A 25,474-nucleotide genomic window follows, 5' to 3' on the forward strand; every position below is an offset into this window, starting at 1 on the left:
AACCCAGGATATAGGCCTAGCCTCCTACTATGAACCCAGGATATAGGCCTAGCCTTCTATACTGAACCCAGGATATAGGCCTAGCCTCCTACTATGAACCCAGGATATAGGCCTAGCCTTCTATACTGAACCCAGGATATAGGCCTAGCCTCCTACTATGAACCCAGGATATAGGCCTAGCCTTCTATACTGAACCCAGGATATAGGTCTAGCCTTCTGTACTGAACCCAGGATATAGGCCTAGCCTCCTACTATGAACCCAGGATATAGGCCTAGCCTTCTATACTGAACCCAGGATATAGGTCTAGCCTTCTGTACTGAACCCAGGATATAGGCCTAGCCTCCTACTATGAACCCAGGATATAGGCCTAGCCTTCTATACTGAACCCAGGATATAGGTCTAGCCTTCTACTATGAACCCAGGATATAGGTCTAGCCTTCTGTACTGAACCCAGGATATAGGTCTAGCCTTCTATACTGAACCCAGGATATAGACCTAGCCTTCTATACTGAACCCAGGATATAGACCTAGCCTCCTACTATGAACCCAGGATATAGGTCTAGCCTTCTGTACTGAACCCAGGATATAGGTCTAGCCTTCTATACTGAACCCAGGACATAGACCTAGCCTCCTACTATGAACCCAGGATATAGGTCTAGCCTTCTGTACTGAACCCAGGATATAGGTCTAGCCTTCTATACTGAACCCAGGATATAGGCCTAGCCTTCTACTATGAACCCAGGATATAGGCCTAGCCTCCTACTATGAACCCAGGATATAGGCCTAGCCTTCTGTACTGAACCCAGGATATAGGCCTAGCCTCCTACTATGAACCCAGGATATAGGCCTAGCCTTCTATACTGAACCCAGGATATAGACCTAGCCTCCTACTATGAACCCAGGATATAGGTCTAGCCTTCTGTACTGAACCCAGGATATAGGTCTAGCCTTCTATACTGAACCCAGGATATAGGCCTAGCCTCCTACTATGAACCCAGGATATAGGCCTTGCCTTCTATACTGAACCCAGGATATAGGCCTAGCCTTCTGTACTGAACCCAGGATATAGGCCTAGCCTCCTACTATGAACCCAGGATATAGGTCTAGCCTTCTATACTGAACCCAGGATATAGGCCTTGCCTTCTATACTGAACCCAGGATATAGACCTAGCCTCCTACTATGAACCCAGGATATAGGCCTAGCCTCCTACTATGAACCCAGGATATAGGTCTAGCCTTCTATACTGCTGTGTTTTCTTTTCTACTGATTACTGTGTCTATATTTTAGTTTTGACTGATATTTTTTGCTACTTGATATGCAATTCGCTTGTATTTTTTTCTAATAAACCTTTGGCCTATAGACGAGAAATGGTGTACAATAATTTTCAAATAGAAAATGCTGTGTCCAAAACAGAAAGTGTGGATTATTTAATGAACAAACTGCAAATAGCTATACATAAATATATAATCTAAATTGACTAATTCTAATATACTCGGATGACAATAGTGTGATGGACACAAGACTGCAGGTATAGCCCCAAACTGAGCGACTAATGCATTATGGGCCACTACAGTCTGTTAATTCGTTTTCCATGAGTAAAGAAGTCGCTCCAGGCATACTGGCCCTCACTTAACCAGGTATTATGTTCCTAGAAGCCAGGTGTGTAGCGGTAAAAGCTTAAAGTCAGACCCAACACTGACATTCTTCTCCCTAATTGACCTTTATGGACTCGAGCTGACAGAGACAGGAAATGTTTGTGCGCGAGAGTAAATAAATCAGACCGCCCGGAGAGAGAGACAGCAATTATAGGCGCGCAAAACGTTCCCCAATTTGAGCCTAAATATGCTTCAAGGTTAAATTGCAATTAGGTAGTAGATGGAAGTTTTCATTATGTAGATATTACAAAATAATACACGTGAAATTAATAAATATTATATAATTAACTATAATAAAGTTATAGTAATTCGGGGTACATTTTAAAAATCACATTGTTGAATTGAAATAAAACACATTTTTGCAAATAGGTAATTATGAAAAATAGAAGGCCTTATATATTTTTTAAATTAAAACAGATATCATCAATTCTTTCCCAGATCTCATTTGAACGTAACATCAATATTATCTTTAAAAGCCACTAGAGGGCGCCATCAACATCCACTAGTGTGCATTGACCACATCAATAGAACTCCCCCAGATTAACCAATTCATTCACTTGACATCATTAATTTACCACCAAATTAAATGTAAATTAAAATAAATGATTAAGCCAGCAGATGACATGACAAAACTATGTCTGTCAACTTTACCTTTGACCGTTGTACTTAACTAAGGCTATACTGTAAGTATTTGAATTAATAAAGTTATGAATAAAATACTGAATTAATATCATAAACGAAGATGCATATTTAAGGGGACTGTTTCCATTCCTCATTCGATGTACTGAAACTATAAATGTAATCTGTAATGACCTGATGTGTCGATGAATGTTCCATTCATCAGAGTTCTGTCCTTTACAGTTTACTATATAGAATAACGTAAATGGCAGGCATTTCCTATAACGCATCCCATTTCTGTTCCTTCCTGAATAGAGTAACCTCATTCCTTGTAAAAGGGACTTAACTCCAGTTAGCTGATTCAAGGCAGACCATGCAGGGGGACAATAGTCACATTTTAACTCGGCTTTACACCCCTGCGTGCCTACAAAAACTCCAACTGCTTAATCCCTCTTTTCAGACCAGCAAAATCTATCATTAATTGCCAGAGGCAAAATTAATAGTTGTTAATGGCCGCCTGAATCAAAGGCTCCGGGGCTAGATCTGCCAGTTAAACCTATTAATTCTATACAGGGGGACTGGGCGGTATAGGATTGGTATAGGGGACAAGAGGGGTGGAGACAACTCCTTTGGGTCTCACTGGGCTCTTTGGCCCTTGGTGGTTCACATCAGCTTCCACAGGAGCAGATCATGAAAGATGGAAGCAGGGGGGCTTTTGTGGTTCGTCCCTGATTATTTCTCCCCTGAAAGGACTGACATATGTCCTGGGTTCCTGGGACTGGCTGAGTCTCTGATCTACTGGTACCCCCCCACCCCCCACCCCCACCCTCTTCTCCCTCAACAACATCTAAGATGGTAACTACCAAAAGAGGGAGGGAAGGTACCCTGGACATAACATAAAGAAGCAATATTTCCCAGACCTTTGACCTTAGTAAAAAAAATAGTTGACCTATTCTGTTAAGTACTTAATTTAGGAGACCTATAGGTCTATTCTGTAAAAAACGGTCATTTTGCAGACCAATGTACAGTGCATTCACAAAATATTCAGACCCCTTGACTTTTTCCACATTTTGTTACATTACATCCTTATTCTAAAATGCATTAAATTGTTCCCCCCCATCAATCTACACACAATACCCGATAATGACAAAGCAAAACACACCTGTATTTGGGGAGTTTCTCCCATTCTTATCTGCAGATCCTCTCAAGCTCTGTCAGGTTGGATGGGGATGGGGAGCATCGATGCACAACTATTTTCATGTCTCTCCAGAGATGTTCGATCGGGTTCAGGTCCGGGCTCTGGCTGGACCACTCAGGGACATTCAGAAACTTGTCCCGAAGCCACTCCTGTGTTGTCTTGGCTGTGTGCTTACAGTTGTTGTCCTGTTGGAAGGTGAACCTTCGCCCCAGTCTGAGGTCCTGAGCGTTCTGGAGCAGGTTTTCATCAAGGATCTCTCTGTACTTTGCTTCGTTCCCTCGATCCTGACTAGTCTCCCAGTCCCTGCCACTGAAAAAAATCCCCACAGCATGATGCTGCCACCACCATGCTACACAGTAGGGATGATGCCAGGTTTCCTCCAGACGTGACACTTGGCATTCAGGCCAAAGAGTTCAATCTTGGTTTCATCAGACCAGAGAATCTTGTTTCTCATGGTTCGAGAGTCCTTTAGGTGCCTTTTGGAAAACTCCAAGCAGGCTATCATGGGCCTTTTACTGAGGAGTGGCTTCCGTCTGGCCCCTCTACCATAAAGGCCTGATTGGTGGAGTGCTGCAAAGATGGTTGTCCATCTCCACAGAGGAACTCTAGAGCTCTGTAAGAGTGACCATCGGGTTCTTGGTCACCTCCCTGACTAAGGCCCTTCTCCCCCTATTGCTCAGTTTGGCCGGGAGGCCAGCTCTAGGAGTCTTGGTGGTTCCAAACTTCCATTTAAGAATGATGGAGGTCACTGTGTTCTTGGGGACCTTCAATGCTGCCGAAATGTGTTGGTACCCTTCCCCAGATCTGTGCCTCGACACAATCCTGTCTCGGAGCTCTACGGACAATTCCTTCGACCTCATGGCTTGGTTTTTGCTCTGACATGCACTGTCAACCGTGGGACCTTATATAGACAGGTGTGGGCCTTTCCAAATCATGTCCAATCAATTGAATTTACCACAGATGGACTCCAATCAAGTTGTAGAACCATCTCAAGGATTATCAATGGAAACAGGATGCACCTGAGCTCATTTTTGAGTCTCATAGCAAAGGGTATGAATACTTATGTAAATAAGGTATTTCTAAAAACCTGTTTTTGCTTTGTCATTATGGGGTATTGTGTGTAGATTGATGAGGATTTTTTTCCATCCATTTTAGAATAAGGCTGTAACGTAACACAATGTGGAAAAAGGGAAGGGGTCTGAATACTTTCCCGAATGCACTTTAAAAGAGTTTCAGTCCACAGTGGTTTTGGACACCTTGATAAATAAAAACAAATCATAGTAAACCTCAGAGATATTTTGTAGTTAATCCCTAGAATTATCATGTTTAAATTGTTAGAAGTGGCTTTAAAGGTTTGGACTAGTCTGATCTTTGACCTAGAATTAAATTGATCAATCAACCTACAGGTGCCACTGTCAGCTATAGGATACATTACCAGAATAATTTTTGTGTGAAAACCTTTTCTATTGTTTTCTATTAGGAGGCTAATTTCCTAGATTTTAGGGACCATTTGGGGGATGACGAGACGACATAGGGCATAATAAACTTGTTATAAGTAAGTTATAATTACTAAATCATTAACAAGAAAATTCTTCAAATTATGTTTCTTCTGATTTAATATAATATCACTTTGCAACATTGAAATAAACGCATATCGATAGGCTATTAGTCACAAGTAATTTCAATAAAGCAGAAGCCACTCCACTTAGATTTACAAAATGGCTGTTATGCTAGGCTACACGGTCCTATCTGCGCATGCCCACCACACCTATGTCAGCGACAGTTGAGGGCAGGTATTGAGTCTGACGAGTGACAGGCTTTTTGTCAAGGGCTTAGCCTACTGATCCTGGCTCCTAGTACAGCACAGTCCAACATTTATTTCCAGGAGTGATGAGACTGAGACAAGAGCCAGACTGTCATAAACATAATCACAGACTAATAAATCTGACGCTGCAGTGGTATCTAGAACCGAAACTTGATTTTTGGCAGATTGTTAAAGCAGAGAAATCCGGTCGATAACCTACTGAAGACAAGGTTCGGAGACAAGTGAACTTACTCTACAGGAAACCCGCTTCCAGAGGTCCACGGATATAGGCAACACGATTTGCACGCGCAAGGGACTGCGAGTTATGGATTTCCCGGGAACTGTTCTACTTCTACTGCTGTGAGGTTTTCTTCTGCATCACCTGTTTTATAACTGTGTTATTGAATATACCATTAGAAATATATAAACTATAGCCTATTTTTGATCATGTACCAACATAGTAAGAAATGTTTTACCATCGAATCCCTTGTTGGGAAAGACGTGAACTCTTCGACTAACGGGGACGAACCCATCAGACCCACAGCGCTGAGGTTCATGGAATCAATTCACCCGGCGCCTTTTGGGAGTTGTTTCCAGAACTCCGGCAGGACTTTATACGGCAGTCCAGACATGATGTTCCCTGACCCGGGTACACACACAGGGAACTCCGGTCTGCCCCTGCATCCCCTCCAGCTTCCATCTCAGCCTTTCTTCAACCCGCATCAGAGAGACACGTTGAATTTCTACCCGTGGGTTCTTCGAAACAGATATCTCGGTCACAGGTTCCAAGGTAAGCGAACAGGTTCTTTAATTTAATGAATATTAACAACGTTATTTTCAATAATATCATATGTTTGGGCATATTCTTGCATATCCTTGCATGATTGATAAAGAAACATATAGGGATATATTATGCACGAGCTAAATTACAACGAATGTACGCATCAGAAATGAGAACTCAGTCTAGTTGACTGATGGAAGAAATGTCCTTATTGATCCCTGAACATGCAACATGTTGTTAGGGATGGTATTTCATTCAGGGTACAAATCATGTATTAAAAGGGTAAAGCAACAAAAACAGGACCAAAGCAAATGATTAAAACTACTGAAATCTGTTTGGAGATGGAAAAGTTTCAACATCCAACTATAATTTTTTACTATTTATATTTCAAGTCATTTTGCTTTTTAAATTAGGTCTATGCATTATTGGTACATTTCAGAGATTGGACGCATTTAAATAAACGTAAAAACATCGCACCCAGGATTTGCACCCGCCCGTAGCTTAAAACAACTTTTTAAAAACCTATAACATTTCAGTAGTTTAATTTTGTACCATTAATAAATGTTTTAATTCAAGTAGACTATATTGTTTATTTTTATTCATTTAAAATGCACATCAAAATCATTGCACTTTCTTATAATGTATGTTCCCAAAAAGTTGTTAGGAGATCAATAGTCTAATATGTTGAATAATAATACTAGGGTAAATTAATTGTGATTTAAATGTGTAAGCTCTATGCAATTATACAAATAAAATAATATAAAATAAGAACAATATTTATCTAACAAATAGGCCTATAATGAATATTTTTTCCCCCTTTTGCCTACCCATTCGTTTTAGGTTTTGCATTATTCAGAATGTTAATTATAAGCAGCGGTGGAAAAAGTAACCAATTGTCATACTTGAGTAAAAGTAAAGATACCTTAACAGAAAATGACTCAAGTAAAAGTCACCCAGTAAAATACGACTTGAGTAAAAGTCTAAAAGTATTTTGTTTTAAATATATTAAATATGCTTGAGGTATCAAAAGTAAATGTAATTGCTAAGATATGCTTAAGTATCAAAAGTAAAATTATAAATCATTTCACATACCTTCTATTAAGCAAACCAGACGGCACGATTTGTCTTGTTTTTCAAATGTACGGATAGCCAGGGGGCACACTCCAACACTCAGACATCATTTACAAACGAAGCATCTGTGTTTAGTGAGTCCCCCAGATCAGAGACAGTAGGGATGACCAGAGATGTTCTCTTGATACGTCTGTGAATTAGACCGTTTTCCTGTCCTGCAAAACATTCGAAATGTAACGAGTACTTCTGGTTGTCAGGGGAAATATATGGAGTAAAATGTACATCATTTTCTTTAGGGATGTAGTGAAGTAAAAGTAGTCAAAAATATAAATAGTAAAGTACAGATACCTCTCCCTAAAAATACTTATATGGTACTTTTACTTAAGTACTTTACACCACTGATTATAAGGATTTTTGTTTCTCAAATATTTAGATATAATTAACTAATAATTATTTAATATGAAAGTTATTTTAATGAAAAGTAACAAGAGACAGGAATATTGTAATATTATTAGTTTATAATAATATTATAGTATTATTACAAATAAAAACAGCAATAATAAACAATAAACAAATAATAACAATAATAATAATACTATTTCATTCAATTCATTTGCTTTGTGTTCTACTTTAGATTTAAAGGCTGCCCATTTCTGATAAGACAATAACTATTTGAAAATGGACCAGCTTTAGCAACCAAACAAAGCCATGAGAAAAATGGAATATTGGAAAATCTCAGTATTCAGTGACCAAAACCTTAAATCTTCTTATTCAAGCTATTTGCAGTGCATATATGCAAGAAATGGTGAACATCCTTACTAACTGATGCTGGGTGGTCTTCAAAAACAAAGCAATTTGTTAAACCAGACAGATCGATAACTTTCAACGCTCATCTCGTTGACTCAGTGGACAGCAGTGGTTAGCCACATCAGGTGTGCTCTCAGGTATGTTACACTCTGACCAGTCAGCCCAGGGCCGTATTCACAGTGTCTCAGAGTAGTAGTGCGGATCTAGGATCAGTTTAGCCTTTTAGATCATTAATGAATAAGATTATGAAGACAAAGGGGGGGAATCTGATCCTAGATCAGCACTCCACCTCTTTACCAGGTAACCTTCAGGGTGTACCTCAGTCAGGTAATCAGTGGGAGTCAGAGGTTACTGTCACTGTTGCTCAGATCAGGAGCTCAAATAAAGTGTTGTTTACAGACACAGCAGATCCACTCACTGATGGTGTCCAATAACCATGAAAACTAGTGTTTAGACAAGGCTAACTACAGACCGGAGGAGTGAGAGGAGAGGATTAGCCATCATGACTGTCACTTACTGTTAGAGATGGATGGATGGATGGGAGATTGATTTTCTTTCTTACTCCCCCACTTCCTGAGAGGTTGAGAGATAGAGATAGAGGTTGACAGAGAGAGAGAGAGAGAGAGAGAGAGGTTGAGAGAGAGATAGAGGTTGACAGAGAGAGAAAGGTTGAGAGAGGTTGAGAGAGAGACATCATTACAACACTGTATATATACATAATATGACATTTCAAATGTCTTTATTCTTTTGGAACTTTTATAAGTGTAATGTTTAGAGTTAATTGTTTTTGAATTGAGAGATAGAGAGATTGAGAGAGAGAGAGAGGTTGAGAGAAGTTGAGAGAGAGAGGTTGAGAGAGAGAGAGAGGTTGAGAGAGGGAGAGAGAGAGGTTGAGAGAGGATGAGAGAGAGAGGTTGAGAGAGGTTGAGAGAGAGAGGTTGAGAACAGCACAATATAAACAGGATCTTAGGTCCTACACATGTAAGCACTTATTTATATTGGGGTACATTTCAGTGTGTAGCCTTTGGGGTACATTTCAGTGTGTAGCCTTTGGGGTACATTTCAGTGTGTAGCTTTTGGGGTACATGTCAGTGTGTAGCCTTTGGGGTACATTTCAGTGTGTAGCCTTTGGGGTACATTTCAGTGTGTAGCCTTTTGGGTACATTTCAGTGTGTAGCCTTTTGGGTACATTTCAATGTGTAGCCTTTTGGGTACATTTCAGTGTGTAGCCTTTGGGGTGCATTTCAGTGTGTAGCCTTTGGGGTACATTTCAGTGTGTAGCCTTTGGGGTACATTTCAGTGTGTAGCCTTTTGGGTACATTTCAATGTGTAGCCTTTTGGGTACATTTCAATGTGTAGCCTTTGGGGTGCATTTCAGTGTGTAGCCTTTGGGGTACATTTCAGTGTGTAGCCTTTTGGGTACATTTCAATGTGTAGCCTTTGGGGTGCATTTCAGTGTGTAGCCTTTTGGGTACATTTCAGTGTGTAGCCTTTTGGGTACATTTCAATGTGTAGCCTTTGGGGTGCATTTCAGTGTGTAGCCTTTAGGGTGCATTTCGGTGTGTAGCCTTTGGGGTACATTTCAGTGTGTAGCCTTTTGGGTACATTTCAATGTGTAGCCTTTGGGGTCCATTTCAATGTGTAGCCTTTGGGGTGCATTTCAGTGTGTATGGGATTGTTATCACCAGGAAGGAAGGCAGACAGTAAAATTCATCTCATGGTCTGATGGTCTGGAGGTTTGCTTTGACACATTTTGGGTGTTGAATGCCAGGAGATATGTGTTGGAAGTTAATTTATAGGATAACTGCATTGTAAACATTATTTTCCAGACATATTGGATAGTTCATAGAATGCTCCTCTTCTTCTTGTCGTTTAGTCCTTTTTGTTTATAACCAGACAGAAAAACAAACAATCAATCAATCAACCAACCACAGTCAGATAAAGATGGACTGCATGAGGAGGATAAACATTATCATTATTTGCATAATCCTAATATAGTAGATTATAATTTTTGTATTGATGGTTTCCTTTTCATATTCAAGAGAAAGAAAAAACTATTATTTCTCTATACGTATACTTTATATGGAAAGACCATCCTCCCCCCTACTTTATATTGAAATAGACCATCCTCCCCCTTATTTACCACCATCCTTCCCCCTTATTTACCACCATCCTCCCCCTTATTTACCACCATCTTCCCCCTTATTTACCACCATCCTTCCCCCTTATTTACCACCATCCTTTCCCCTTATTTACCACCATCCTCCCCCTTATTTACCACCATCCTCCCCCTTATTTACCACCATACTCCCCCTTATTTACCACCATCCTTCCCCCTTATTTACCACCATCCTTTCCCCTTATTTACCACCATCCTCCCCCTTATTTACCACCATCCTCCCCCTTATTTACCACCATCCTCCCCCTTATTTACCACCATACTCCCCCTTATTTACCACCATACTCCCCCTTATTTACCACCATCCTTCCCCCTTATTTACCACCATCCTCCCCCTTATTTACCACTATCCTCCCCCTTATTTACCACCATACTCCCCCTTATTTACCACCATACTCCCCCTTATTTACCACCATACTCCCCCTTATTTACCACAATCCTCCCCCTTATTTACCACCATCCTTCCCCTTATTTACCACCATACTCCCCCTTATTTACCACCATCCTCCCCCTTATTTACCACCATACTCCCCCTTATTTACCACCATACTCCCCCTTATTTACCACCATCCTTCCCCCTTATTTACCACCATCCTCCCCCTTATTTACCACTATCCTCCCCCTTATTTACCACCATACTCCCCCTTATTTACCACCATACTCCCCCTTATTTACCACCATCCTTCCCCTTATTTACCACCATCCTCCCCCTTATTTACCACCATCCTCCCCCTTATTTACCACCATCCTCCCCCTTATTTACCACCATACTCCCCCTTATTTACCACCATACTCCCCCTTATTTACCACCATCCTTCCCCCTTATTTACCACCATCCTCCCCCTTATTTACCACTATCCTCCCCCTTATTTACCACCATACTCCCCCTTATTTACCACCATACTCCCCCTTATTTACCACCATCCTTCCCCCTTATTTACCACCATCCTTCCCCTTATTTACCACAATCCTCCCCCTTATTTACCACCATCCTCCCCCTTATTTACCACCATCCTCCCCCTTATTTACCACCATCCTCCCCCTTATTTACCACCATCCTCCCCCTTATTTACCACCATCCTCCCCCTTATTTACCACCATCCTTCCCCCTTATTTACCACAATCCTTCCCCCTTATTTACCACCATCCTTACCACCATCCTTCCCCTTATTTACCACCATCCTCCCCCTTATTTACCACCATCCTCCCCCTTATTTACCACCATCCTCCCCCTTATTTACCACCATCCTCCCCCTTATTTACCACCATCCTCCCCCTTATTTACCACCATACTCCCCCTTATTTACCACCATCCTTCCCCCTTATTTACCACCATCCTTACCACCATCCTTCCCCTTATTTACCACCATCCTCCCCTTTATTTACCACCATCCTCCCCCTTATTTACCACCATCCTTCCCCTTATTTACCACTATCCTCCCCCCTTATTTACCACCATCCTTCCCCCTTATTTACCACCATCCTTACCACCATCCTTCCCCTTATTTACCACCATCCTCCCCCTTATTTACCACCATCCTCCCCCTTATTTACCACCATCCTCCCCCTTATTTACCACCATCCTTCCCCTTATTTACCACTATCCTCCCCCCTTATTTACCACCATCCTTCCCCCTTATTTACCACCATCCTTACCACCATTCTCCCCCTTATTTACCACCATCCTCCCCCCTTATTTACCACTATCCTCCCCCCTTATTTACCACTATCCTTCCCCCTTATTTACCACCATCCTCCCCCCTTATTTACCACCATCCTCTCCCCTTATTTACCACCATCCTTCCCCTTATTTACCACCATCTTCCCCCTTATTTACCACCATCCTTCCCCCTTATTTACCACCATCCTTCCCCTTTATTTACCACTATCCTCCCCCTTATTTACCACCATCCTTCCCCTTATTTACCACCATCCTCCCCCTTATTTACCACCATCCCTCCCCCTCATTTACCACCATCCTTCCCCCCATCCTTCCCCTTATTTACCACCATCCTCCCCCTTATTTACCACCATCCTCCCCCTTATTTACCACCATCCTCCCCCTTATTTACCACCATCCTTCCCCTTATTTACCACTATCCTCCCCCCTTATTTACCACCATCCTTCCCCCTTATTTACCACCATCCTTACCACCATCCTTCCCCTTATTTACCACCATCCTCCCCCCTTATTTACCACCATCCTCCCCCCTTATTTACCACCATCCTTCCCCTTATTTACCACCATCTTCCCCCTTATTTACCACCATCCTTCCCCCTTATTTACCACCATCCTTCCCCTTTATTTACCACTATCCTCCCCCTTATTTACCACCATCCTTCCCCTTATTTACCACCATCCTCCCCCTTATTTACCACCATCCCTCCCCCTCATTTACCACCATCCTTCCCCCCATCCTTCCCCTTATTTACCACCATCCTCCCCCTTATTTACCACCATCCTCCCCCTTATTTACCACCATCCTCCCCCTTATTTACCACCATCCTTCCCCTTATTTACCACTATCCTCCCCCCTTATTTACCACCATCCTTCCCCCTTATTTACCACCATCCTTACCACCATCCTTCCCCTTATTTACCACCATCCTCCCCCTTATTTACCACCATCCTCCCCCTTATTTACCACCATCCTCCCCCTTATTTACCACCATCCTTCCCCTTATTTACCACTATCCTCCCCCCTTATTTACCACCATCCTTCCCCCTTATTTACCACCATCCTTACCACCATTCTCCCCCTTATTTACCACCATCCTCCCCCCTTATTTACCACTATCCTCCCCCCTTATTTACCACCATCCTTCCCCCTTATTTACCACCACCCTCCCCCCTTATTTACCACCATCCTCCCCCCTTATTTACCACCATCCTTCCCCTTATTTACCACCATCTTCCCCCTTATTTACCACCATCCTTCCCCCTTATTTACCACCATCCTTCCCCTTTATTTACCACTATCCTCCCCCTTATTTACCACCATCCTTCCCCTTATTTACCACCATCCTCCCCCTTATTTACCACCATCCCTCCCCCTCATTTACCACCATCCTTCCCCCTTATTTACCATCATCTTCCCCCTTATTTACCACCATCCTTCCCCCTTATTTACCACCATCCTTCCCCCTTATTTACCACCATCCTTCCCCCTTATTTACCACCATCCTTCCCTCTTATTTATCATCATCCATCCGACTGCCTCCATATTCATCCATCTAGGGTTAGAATGAGAGATTGGCCCCCACCACTACCCAGTGTGTAGCTTACTGCTGACAAGACCAGTCTTGTTGGTGCCAGGGGACTGGTGTTACTGGTGATGAACACAGCTCTCTGGCTGGCGCTGCCATCTGCTCCCTGGTAGTCATGTTGGAGGCATGTTCCCCCATGTTCCCCCACCCGCTGACTACAGGCCAAAGTGTTGAAGGCTCATCCTCTGGAGGGTATTCCCTCTGTTGCTGGGGCTGAGCCACCCTTACAGTCTAGGGTTAGTATTCACAAAGAGTCTCAGAGTCGGAGTGTTGATTTAGGATCATGTCGCCCAGTACATATTATTATATTTATTATGATCTATAAGGATAAACTGATCCTAGATCAGCACTCTTACTGAGCATTAGTGGTCAGCCTGGTGAGTTCTTCCTCCAGTCTCAGTCTTCTCCAGAGGGATTTGAGTGGAGGTTACGCCATACGACAGATGATGCCAGTCTGACTGTCTATCTGAGTGGCTAAACCACCAGCCAGAACCAGCATGGAAAGAGATCAGGGTGCCTTGTGAGCATCAGGCGACAAGTGGCTAATCTGCCCTTGAATTCCATCCTGCTAGCTAACGTTCAAAGAGCAGGGGTCTCCAACCTTTTCTAACATGTCGCGAGCTACACATTTTTTTCCTAGCCATTAAATAGGCACAATCTTCTCTTCTCCTCTGCAGCTCTTCCCCAGGTCTTTAGTGTTCCACATAAAATAGTGCACTATGTTTTCTTCCCAATATATCTGGTAAAATAAGGGTTAATAAACAACTCTAAGGTGGGCCCTATAAAATCTTTATATTTTCCCAAATTCTGTTTTCTCAGTTAAATTTTTCCTGGTTTTTGATTACTATTGTTTTTCACTCTCAAAAGTACAATTGTTCATAGAGAAACAACGAAATTGGATGTTCTGAGTGCATGTCAATGGTGAAATCACATCAGAAGACCATTTTTTTTAGGCCCTGAAGAACACATTAGGATTTATGAGTGTAATTCCCCTTTAATTGCGCGTCTGGCTCTTTAATTGCGCATCTAGCGAGTGAGGAATGTGCGATATAATTTGCCGGTCGAGTGATGGTTCTAATGCCAAAGTTAACAAATGACAAATAATAGATACAAATGATTTACTTACTCGTGATATACTTCTGCCAGGTAAGACTACTTTGCAGTTAACATTTAATTGAGACCGTTTTGGGGAAATTATTTCTGTAATCCCACTAGATGGTTATCACATTAAATGGCCACACACGGAGTGATAGACAAACGCGCACACCACACAGACCGACAGGGGCAATATTGCTGGAAATTAATTGGCAGATATGGTGTTAGGTTTGTATTTTTTAAGCCAATAGTGGCTAACCAGGGGTGGGATAATGTCAATGTTGCGTCAATTAGAGAGTAGCTGGGAGCTTGCACTGTCTGATGCTTGTGAGATTTGCTAATGACAGTTTGCAGTGGAACACACAAAAATTACATGTACTTTCAGAATTGTTTGGCAAGCTACTCATAGGTGATCTGGTAGCTACTCATAGGTGGGCGGTGAGCTACTGGAGACCCCTGACAGACTGACCAGGTGAACCCTTATTGATGTCACTTGTTAAATCCACTTCAATCCGTGTAGATGAAGGGGAGGAGACAGGGTAAAAAATGATTTTTCAAGCTTGTTTAGACAACTGAGACATGGATTGTGTATGTGAGCCATTCAGAGGGTGAATGGGCAAGACAAAAGATTGAAGTACCTTTGAACGGGGTATGGTAGCAGGTGCCAAGCGCACCGGTTTGTATCAAGAACTGCAACACTGCTGGATTTTTCATGCTCAACAGTTTCCTTTGTGTATCAAGAATGGTTCACCACCCAAAGGACATCCAGCCAACTTAATTAACACAACTGTGGGAAGCATTTAAATGAATATGGGCCGGCATCCCTGTGGAACGCTTTCTACACCTTGTAGAGTCTATGCCCTGAGGAATTGAGGCTAGTTCTCTGGACATAAGGGGAGGGGTGCAACTTAATAGGATGGTGTTCTTAATGATTTGTCCACTCAGTGTATATATATTAATCTGTGCATGGGGGGAAAACATTGTTATAGCATTGTTTTGAGTAGAAGGTGTAGTCGCTTTTTTGTTGTTGTCTTGTAATAAGCCACCAATACCCATACAAGCCGAGGAAACCTACTATTAGCTACTATTACCATTTGCTATTACCATTTGCTATTACCAGGTGCTATTACCAGGTGCTATTACCAGGTGCTATTACCAGGTGCTACCTGCAAATAATGTGTTGCTGCCTTGCTATGTTGTTGTCTTAGGTCTCTCTTTATGTAGTGTTGTGTTGTCTCTCTTTATGTAGTGTTGTGTTGTCTCTCTTTATGTAGTGTTGTGTTGTCTCTCTTGTCGTGATGTGTGTTTTTTTAGTCCTATATTTTTATTTTATTTTTGTATTTTTAATCCCAACCCCAGCCTCCTGCGGGGACGGGGGTTGGTTGGCCATCATTTTAAATGAGAATTTGTTATTAACTGACTTGACTAGTTTAAATAAAATAATAAGAAAGACTGCTATTAGATTAACTGGATGTCGGACTCTATCAAACTCTTCAACACCTCTTCATGTGTAACTCAGAACCGTTGTCTGTGAGTAGTGCAGCAGGTCATATCAGACCTGCTAGAAAAGATATGAAGAGTTGACCATAAGCGCATATGTTATGCTAGGGAAGAAATACATGGTTGTTTCCACAGACAGTGCTTTCATTTAACTCATTTAACTGTCTGTAGTAGAGAGTATCAGGTCAGTTTCTAACTTGGTTTATATTAGCGTGACATTATCATAATTTTTTGTTTTTTGTAGACTTAATGTTTCATCATAGCAATATCACAACAAGGTATTTCCATAGTACATGTAGTCCTATATTCAGTACACCTTTTGGTCGCTTTCAAAGCTTGTGTACCATAGCATCAGTATTTGCTAGTCCAAGGTCATGGTCAGTTTGATGGCTTCCGTGTATCCATCTCCTTTCGTAGATGCTCCATCTTCGGTCCATGTTTTGCATGTGAATGAATGTGGCTGGACACTGTAGCCCTGCTGTTGCTGATTTCATTCATTTGGTTTGACAGACTCCTCATTGCTCACAGCTTTCGGTGCACACACTGTCTCTCAACTGCCGAGCTGTAACCGACTTTTGCGTACACGTGTTTGAGGTTATATTTGTGCTGCAAGGTTCTTTTCAAGCCAGGCACAACCTTTTCATGTGGCGGTCAAATAATTTATTGATGGATTTGCTTATGTAAAATATTTAGTTTTTTTATGTGTCATTTTAATAAACGAACCCTAATCCTGGGAGGGCAGATGTTGGGCCTGTGGCGAGAAGAAAGTCATGTACACAATGAAACTGAAAGACAAGGACATTTTACTATTGCCCTATGTTGAATGAAGTCAGGTTTGTTCATACGATTCAATTTGCTTAATTGCACAACACTTCGTCTTCACAACAATTGTTTTTTGCATTTTCCCAGCCCGAGATATTTACGTGTGATGTCATATGAGGCGTTACTGAACACTTAGGTTTCATGCTCAGCGATGAATACACTAAAGGCCCTACATGTATACAAATGAGGTTAATGTCACAATATAGAGAGGTGAAGTCCCTGAACTGCTCTACAGTGGTAGAATACCCCTCTAGTTCTGAATGAACCTGTCGTCCACAGTGGTAGAATACCCCTCTAGTTCTGAATGAACCTGTCGTCCACAGTGGTAGAATACCCCTCTAGTTCTGAATGAACCTGTTGTCCACAGTGGTAGAATACCCCTCTAGTTCTGAATGAACCTGTCGTCCACAGTGGTAGAATACCCCTCTAGTTCTGAATGAACCTGTCGTCCACAGTGGTAGAATACCCCTCTAGTTCTGAATGAACCTGTCGTCCACAGTGGTAGAATACCACTCTAGTTCTGAATGAACCTGTCGTCCACAGTGGTAGAATACCCCTCTAGTTCTGAATGAACCTGTCGTCCACAGTGGTAGAATACCCCTCTAGTTCTGAATGAACCTGTCGTCCACAGTGGTAGAATACCCCTCTAGTTCTGAATGAACCTGTCGTCCACAGTGGTAGAATACCCCTCTAGTTCTGAATGAACCTGTCGTCCACAGTGGTAGAATACCCCTCTAGTTCTGAATGAACCTGTCGTCCACAGTGGTAGAATACCCCTCTAGTTCTGAATGAACCTGTCGTCCACAGTGGTAGAATACCCCTCTAGTTCTGAATGAACCTGTTGTCCACAGTGGTAGAATACCCCTCTAGTTCTGAATGAACCTGTCATCCACAGTGGTAGAATACCCCTCTAGTTCTGAATGAACCTGTCGTCCACAGTGGTAGAATACCCCTCTAGTTCTGAATGAACCTGTCGTCCACAGTGGTAGAATACCCCTCTAGTTCTGAATGAACCTGTCGTCCACAGTGGTAGAATACCCCTCTAGTTCTGAATGAACCTGTCATCCACAGTGGTAGAATACCCCTCTAGTTCTGAATGAACCTGTCGTCCACAGTGGTAGAATACCCCTCTAGTTCTGAATGAACCTGTCGTCCACAGTGGTAGAATACCCCTCTAGTTCTGAATGAACCTGTCATCCACAGTGGTAGAATACCCCTCTAGTTCTGAATGAACCTGTCGTCCACAGTGGTAGAATACCCCTCTAGTTCTGAATGAACCTGTCGTCCACAGTGGTAGAATACCCCTCTAGTTCTGAATGAACCTGTCGTCCACAGTGGTAGAATACCCCTCTAGTTCTGAATGAACCTGTCGTCCACAGTGGTAGAATACCCCTCTAGTTCTGAATGAACCTGTCGTCCACAGTGGTAGAATACCCCTCTAGTTCTGAATGAACCTGTCGTCCACAGTGGTAGAATACCCCTCTAGTTCTGAATGAACCTGTCGTCCACAGTGGTAGAATACCCCTCTAGTTCTGAATGAACCTGTCATCCACAGTGGTAGAATACCACTCTAGTTCTGAATGAACCTGTCGTCCACAGTGGTAGAATACCCCTCTAGTTCTGAATGAACCTGTCATCCACAGTGGTAGAATACCCCTCTAGTTCTGAATGAACCTGTCGTCCACAGTGGTAGAATACCCCTCTAGTTCTGAATGAACCTGCCATCCATAAGTCATGAATGAAATAATGGGAATCAGTATTGAAACTAGACAATCTAGTTCTGGACGTTTTAATTGAGTCTAGCCTAAGAGAAGTGTTCACAAAGTTTTATGGAATAAATCACTTTAAATTACAGTACTATTAAAACGCAATACACGTGATTCATGTCTTTGTTACGTTTTGCACGACGAAGCAATGTCCTAATTAAAGTATCTTATTTTGAAACACTTTGATCTGAATAGCAAAGATACGTTTCTCTCACAATGAACATATGCTTATACAGACCCTCTGTATGTTCTCGATGGGCCGTGACCAATGTTCTCTCAACAACCAAAAATTCCCGGCACTGAGCAAATTTCAGGTCTGCTGAGCGGAAACTTGAATGTTGTGAAAATTCTGTGCAACTTTCAGCGCACGTTTACTGTGAACACTGAGGCTGTACCCTCTTTAAGTTAGTGTTAACAGTGGTCAGGTAGTCTACTGTGGCTATTTGATCATAATGTAGGCCTAACAGAGTGGCCTACCATTCAAAAACAATGGAGAAAATGCACCCCATAACATTTTAACATGGAATTAGTTGTTCTATCATTCAGTAAACAGTAACAGACAATGTGTGGTGTTCAGTGTAGGCCTACATTCCATGAGACTTTTGAAATAAACATGCAGGGCTTGACATGAACCTGTTTATCCACTTGTCCTTCAGACAAGGAGGTGACTGAAAATGTTGTGTTGTTTGATGCAAGAAACCACTTTACAAAATAAAATGCATCATTATTCCCATACCATTATTACAGAGAATCAGACAAATTGTGCTTCCCTCTGCCTTTTCGCTACTTAGCTTATCCAAGCCTGTCTCAAAATACAACACTGCCCCTTTAAGACAAAAAGCTCTTTACCTGACTGGCTTTTCAAAGATGTGTAGAAATGTACACGTTTTGTAGGAAGCAGTCACTCCCCCATTGCTGACTACAAATGATCTGTAACTGGGCTATTAACACACTAACCAGCAAAGGATATGAACAGAATGTGCACACATGGCTACATGCAGCTGTCCCTTTGATCTCAAAACAAGCACATCTACTCATAACCGCTCATGCTGTTAACACAGTCCAGTTCAAAGTAAATGGCACAGATCTATATATGGCAATGGTCTTTTTGCATATAGGCCTACTATAGCTCTGATTGGTTATACCGCACCTATCTGTGTAGAGTACGGGCTGAGTCATGCGTGTCACTGCAATAAAATCCTACTCCGATGCGTTCTGCCTACAACAAAGTCTCTTGCATAGTTAGTTTTGTTTCAGTATGTTGCATTGAAAGGGGCTTATATTGCATTGATTTCGATCACAATTACCACAGTAAAGGGAAACGTTGATAGTGTTAACTAAGGGGGAAAACTCTAGAAAGTTGAGTGAAGTTCAGTCTCGTGCTTCTCTCGGTAGGCTCATATTTATTCTGCCAGTAGTCCCAGGGGGAGCTATTAGAGGGAATATTGGTCATGACCATGATAAATCAGGGAGATGTTTCTTCTTTCAAATGTATCTCTCTGTGTGGTGTGTGTGTGTGTGTGTGTGTGTGTGTGTGTGTGTGTGTGTGTGTGTGTGTGTGTGTGTGTGTGTGTGTGTGTGTGTGTGTGTGTGTGTGTGTGTGTGTGTGTGTGTGTGTAACCAATAGGCTCGTTGTTGAAAGTCCGTCCCTTTATCTGTCACCAGTTCAGATTGTTCTGGAGATGGATGTCGTCCATGGTGGCTGAACCAACATGTCACTATGTACATTTTGCAACGCTGCTATTTCCTAACTGTGATGACATTCAACGCTGCTATTTCCTAACTGTGATGACATTCAACACTACCGTTTAATAACTGTGATGTCATTCAACGCTGCTATTCCCTAACTGTGATGTCATTCAACGCTGCTATTTCCTAACTGTGATGTCATTCAACGCTGCTATTTCCTAACTGTGATGTCATTCAACGCTGCTATTTCCTAACTGTGATGACATTCAACACTACCGTTTAATAACTGTGATGTCATTCAACACTGCTATTTTCTAACTGTGATGTCATTCAACGCTGCTCTTTCCTAACTGTGATGTCATTCAACGCTGCTATTTCCTAACTGTGATGTCATTCAACGCTGCTATTTTCTAACTGTGATGTCATTCAACGCTGCTATTTCCTAACTGTGATGTCATTCAACGCTGCTATTTCCTAACTGTGATGTCATTCAACGCTGCTATTTCCTAACTGTGATGACATTCAACACTACCGTTTAATAACTGTGATGTCATTCAACACTGCTATTTTCTAACTGTGATGTCATTCAACGCTGCTATTTCCTAACTGTGATGTCATTCAACACTACCGTTTAATAACTGTGATGTCATTCAACGCTGCTATTTCCTAACTGTGATGTCATTCAACGCTGCTATTTCCTAACTGTGATGACATTCAACACTACCGTTTAATAACTGTGATGTCATTCAACACTGCTATTTTCTAACTGTGATGTCATTCAACGCTGCTCTTTCCTAACTGTGATGTCATTCAACGCTGCTATTTCCTAACTGTGATGTCATTCAACGCTGCTATTTTCTAACTGTGATGTCATTCAACGCTGCTATTTCCTAACTGTGATGTCATTCAACGCTGCTATTTCCTAACTGTGATGTCATTCAACGCTGCTATTTCCTAACTGTGATGACATTCAACACTACCGTTTAATAACTGTGATGTCATTCAACACTGCTATTTTCTAACTGTGATGTCATTCAACGCTGCTATTTCCTAACTGTGATGTCATTCAACACTACCGTTTAATAACTGTGATGTCATTCAACGCTGCTATTTCCTAACTGTGATGTCATTCAACGCTGCTATTTCCTAACTGTGATGTCATTCAACACTACCGTTTAATAACTGTGATGTCATTCAACGCTGCTATTTCCTAACTGTGATGTCATTCAACGCTGCTATTTTCTAACTGTGATGTCATTCAACGCTGCTATTTCCTAACTGTGATGTCATTCAACGCTGCTATTTCCTAACTGTGATGTCATTCAACGCTGCTATTTCCTAACTGTGATGACATTCAACACTACCGTTTAATAACTGTGATGTCATTCAACACTGCTATTTTCTAACTGTGATGTCATTCAACGCTGCTATTTCCTAACTGTGATGTCATTCAACGCTGCCATTTCCTAAATGTGATGACATTCAACACTACCGTTTCCTAAATGTGATGACGTTCAAATGTGATGTGTAATGCATACAGTATATCATCTCCTTAATGATAAATCCGTCGACATACTAGAACAAGCATGTGGAATGAGGCGTGGTGGCATTGTGAAATGGAGGATGATATCACAACCTAACATTAGTAACTTTTACATGTACATGAATCAATTACTCACGTTATGGGAAAGTGTCATGAATGATGAGTCAAGTGAAGAAGCCCATCGGGGCACATTGATATGGCTGATACTGACCTAGAGAGCAGCATGCAATGTGTTTCGACACTGATGCCCTCCTTAGCAGCATGCACTACGTATCAACACTGAAGTCCTCCTTAGTCAGTGCTTTGCCCTCTTTTTGAAGTGTAATTGGACCAGCTATTAATCACAAAACAACACCATAGCCTACGAACAAAAAACACTTAGTACAAACCATTAGTATCAGTTTGCTGAGTTGTACAACAGTTAGTGTACAACAGTTAGTATACTCTAGCTTATCTCTTTACACATACAACGAGAGCTGCTACGGTGTCATTCCTGTCTGTCAACCCTAAGTCTAACCCTCCACTTCCTCTCTCTCCTCTCCTCTCTCCAGGTGAGGACAGCAGCCCAGAGAACCTGCTCCTTCATGGGCCTTTTTCCCGCAAGCCGAAGCGCATCCGGACAGCCTTCTCCCCCTCACAGCTCCTCAGGCTGGAGCGGGCCTTTGAGAAGAACCACTATGTGGTGGGAGCAGAGCGGAAGCAGCTCGCCAGCGGCCTCTGCCTCACCGAGACACAGGTGAGTGGTGAGGGGGCACAGCGATCTTGAACGCACCCGTAACATGTTTTCTAACGCGCTCTAAACCCCTAGGGGTTGAAAGCCAATTTATGCTCGATCAGAAAATGTGGTTGAAGGCTCTGTATGGAGGGTGTGACGCGATTACGGAGCCACGAGGCTTGCAGATCGTGCTCCTTACCGCATCGCTGTGCGCCTCCCAAATGTTTTAACAATGCGAAGGGCTCTGCATAGCTCCGCATTGACATGATTGCTTGACGGTATGTGAGGGCGGCAGGTCCTGTATAAACACAAACTCATTTCCTTGACAACATCATTCACAACAGCTCTGCACTGACTTCAGAGGCCGTTTCGCAGTAAATGCTGTACGGACACGGCAGAAGTCGGATTTACCATGCACAGCCTTTAAGGCATGGCTGCATTCCAGAGCGCTGAAACGGATATGAGTAGACTCGTAGTCAGAACTCCACAACACCCTCTCAACCAACGTATAGCAAAACCAGGTTTCTCCACCACACGATGTTTGTCCTACAGTAGCTATGGGGATGGGCAAGGTGATGCCAATAACTCATGTAGTTAATTTCACAATTATTATTAATGACCTAATTTCTCTAATCACATCAGAAACACGCTGCTAACCAACAGCAATTCAGGCTTTTCGCAATCATCTCATGCAATATATCATGCATTGGGAATACAGTATTGCGATGTGCTGAACTTTTAATTTCAAAAGAATTAGGCCAATTATTGAATCAAGCTTGTAAATAGGATATAAAAATGACAACCAAACAATGCCTGAAAATTAATTTAAAAATATGATGCTCTTTGCACGGCAAAAAGCTGTAAAGAACGACAGTATGTGAAGCCTTAGGCAAGCGATGTTTGGCAGTGTTATAGAAAGAAAATGGAAGCAGTAACAGTTTTACACCCTGTGAAATATTGTCTTGGCAAAATCATTGTTGCTATGACACTTTGAAAAGAAGCTTCGCTTAAAAATCATAGGGCAGATACATGCAGACACTTTGCGTTATTATTCTATAACTAGAAAAGGTACGTTTACTAAAGAAAATGTGTGTGCTTGCTTCAGCTGTCTCAAAGTATTTCACGGAAGTGGAAGAAGGAGTTGTAGTAGTTTTTACAACAAGCACACTTCTATATTTCACCATTGTTTCTTCCAGTACTAAACGTGATGTCTCTCCTTTCTCTCCCAGGTAAAGGTTTGGTTCCAGAACAGGAGGACGAAGCACAAGAGACAGAAGCTGGAGGAAGAGTCACCTGAGTCGCAGCAGAAGAGGAAAGGAAGCCAGCACGTCAGCCGCTGGAGGGTGGCTACGCACCAGGGCAGTAGCCACGAGGACATCGATGTCATCTCAGAGGACTGACGTACGTCGTTGTCACCTTGATTGAACCGTCATAAATCATTCAACATGAACGCACACTGAGCGACTGCTGACTGACTTGTGTCTGAATATGGGCAGTCTGTGTGCTCTTCTGAACACCTGATTTGATTTGACCTTTGACACCACCTGTTGTTGATCAAACAGATGAACAACTTTAATGAAAACGATCAGAATGACTTCTTCATGTTGGACAAAAGAACTCTTGTTTGATCGTTAAAGAGACAGATCTGACATTTTGTAGCTGAAGGGTTTTTAACCCAAGTTTATCATGTTATTACACAGCTCCGGCTGCTGTAAACGTGGTGGATATCTGCATTTGGTCTATGTTGCTTGCCGTAGTAGCACAAACTACTGAAGAGAGAATGTTTGACTTGGAGGAATTGTTCAGTACAGTTTGTTACTCTATTGTCTACCTGAACTTGAGATTGTCCTTACTCACATTTAACAAAACATCATTATTGTTTTAGCGTTTTCAGTTTGTTGATGTGTATCTGTACAATGCTAAATATGCACAATATGTTTGTGGTAAAAAATAAGCCATTGGTATGATAGCTATAGAGGAACCTGCTGTTTCAGTTTAGGATTTTGTTTGTCTTAATTATAGTCTTTAGACCAGTCCCACTGAAAAGTAGGTAACCCCCACTACAGACAATAAATCATACTGATGCCATGTTACCCTGAAATATGTTTTTGATTCTCACATTGGAATAGTTTGGACAATTTAAAGTGTAAGTATTTATACAAATTTAAAAAAAGGTATTCTATGCATCTTTTGTCCTTGTTTTGTTTCCTCTGGATTTAAAAAAGGCTATTTTTGTCTAGTTTGTTACTTACTTTAAATTCATTCCACGTTTGCTTTTGCCTTTGACAAATATTTGATAAATTATATTGAGACCATGTAGAATGTACATTACAACTTGTCCACAAGAATGACAAGAAAAACAAATGTACCTCAATACTACATTTATTTCAGCAACCGTTACCATTCCTGAGATATCATGTTACGTAGCACTTCGTAGTGGAATATACATTTGCATTTGTTTTAAATAGATTAGAAATAATGCATTGTAAGTAGGAATCTTTCTTTTGACCTATTTCTCCCGAGAGTGAACGTTTTTGTACTTTCTGTGTGTGGTCAGATGACTTTGGAAAATAAAAACATCTACCGATATTTATTATGTGCGAGTATGTCTAAGCGTTAATTTTCGAACCTATTTTCAACATCCTATAATTGTCGACATGTCATCACTTCAAACTACAAACACATATCGGTTAAATGACACAGAACTTGAAAAGTTAATTTGATACACAACGATTTGTTATTGGTTATTTGGTCTACACCTTTGTAGAACAGCTGTTAATCTTTTTTTTGTGAGCTGCAGTTGAATAATCTTAGCTACACGTCAAGGCATCAGCGTATATTTGTTAAATTAAATATATATTTTAAATAAAGTACAGAAGGCCTAGCATAGCCTATATACAGAGCCGTGGTTATAGTTTATACATCTTTATCTTGTGTTATTTTTAAAAATATATTATCCATA

At 41.6% G+C, this 25,474-nt stretch overlaps 1 protein-coding gene across 1 annotated transcript; it reads left to right on the plus strand.

Moving 5' to 3' along the window:
• Positions 1-5,295: 5,295 nt before the first annotated feature.
• Positions 5,296-25,108, plus strand: LOC139581736 (homeobox protein EMX1-like). Its single transcript, XM_071411813.1, has 3 exons — positions 5,296-6,067; positions 22,349-22,533; positions 23,742-25,108. The coding sequence occupies exons 1-3, from the start codon at positions 5,725-5,727 to the stop codon at positions 23,910-23,912; spliced, it is 699 nt and encodes a 232-aa protein (XP_071267914.1). The 5' UTR covers positions 5,296-5,724; the 3' UTR covers positions 23,913-25,108.
• Positions 25,109-25,474: the final 366 nt, after the last annotated feature.

This window comes from Salvelinus alpinus, chromosome 7 (assembly GCF_045679555.1).
Source record: "Salvelinus alpinus chromosome 7, SLU_Salpinus.1, whole genome shotgun sequence".
Taxonomy (NCBI): Eukaryota; Metazoa; Chordata; class Actinopteri; order Salmoniformes; family Salmonidae; genus Salvelinus; species Salvelinus alpinus.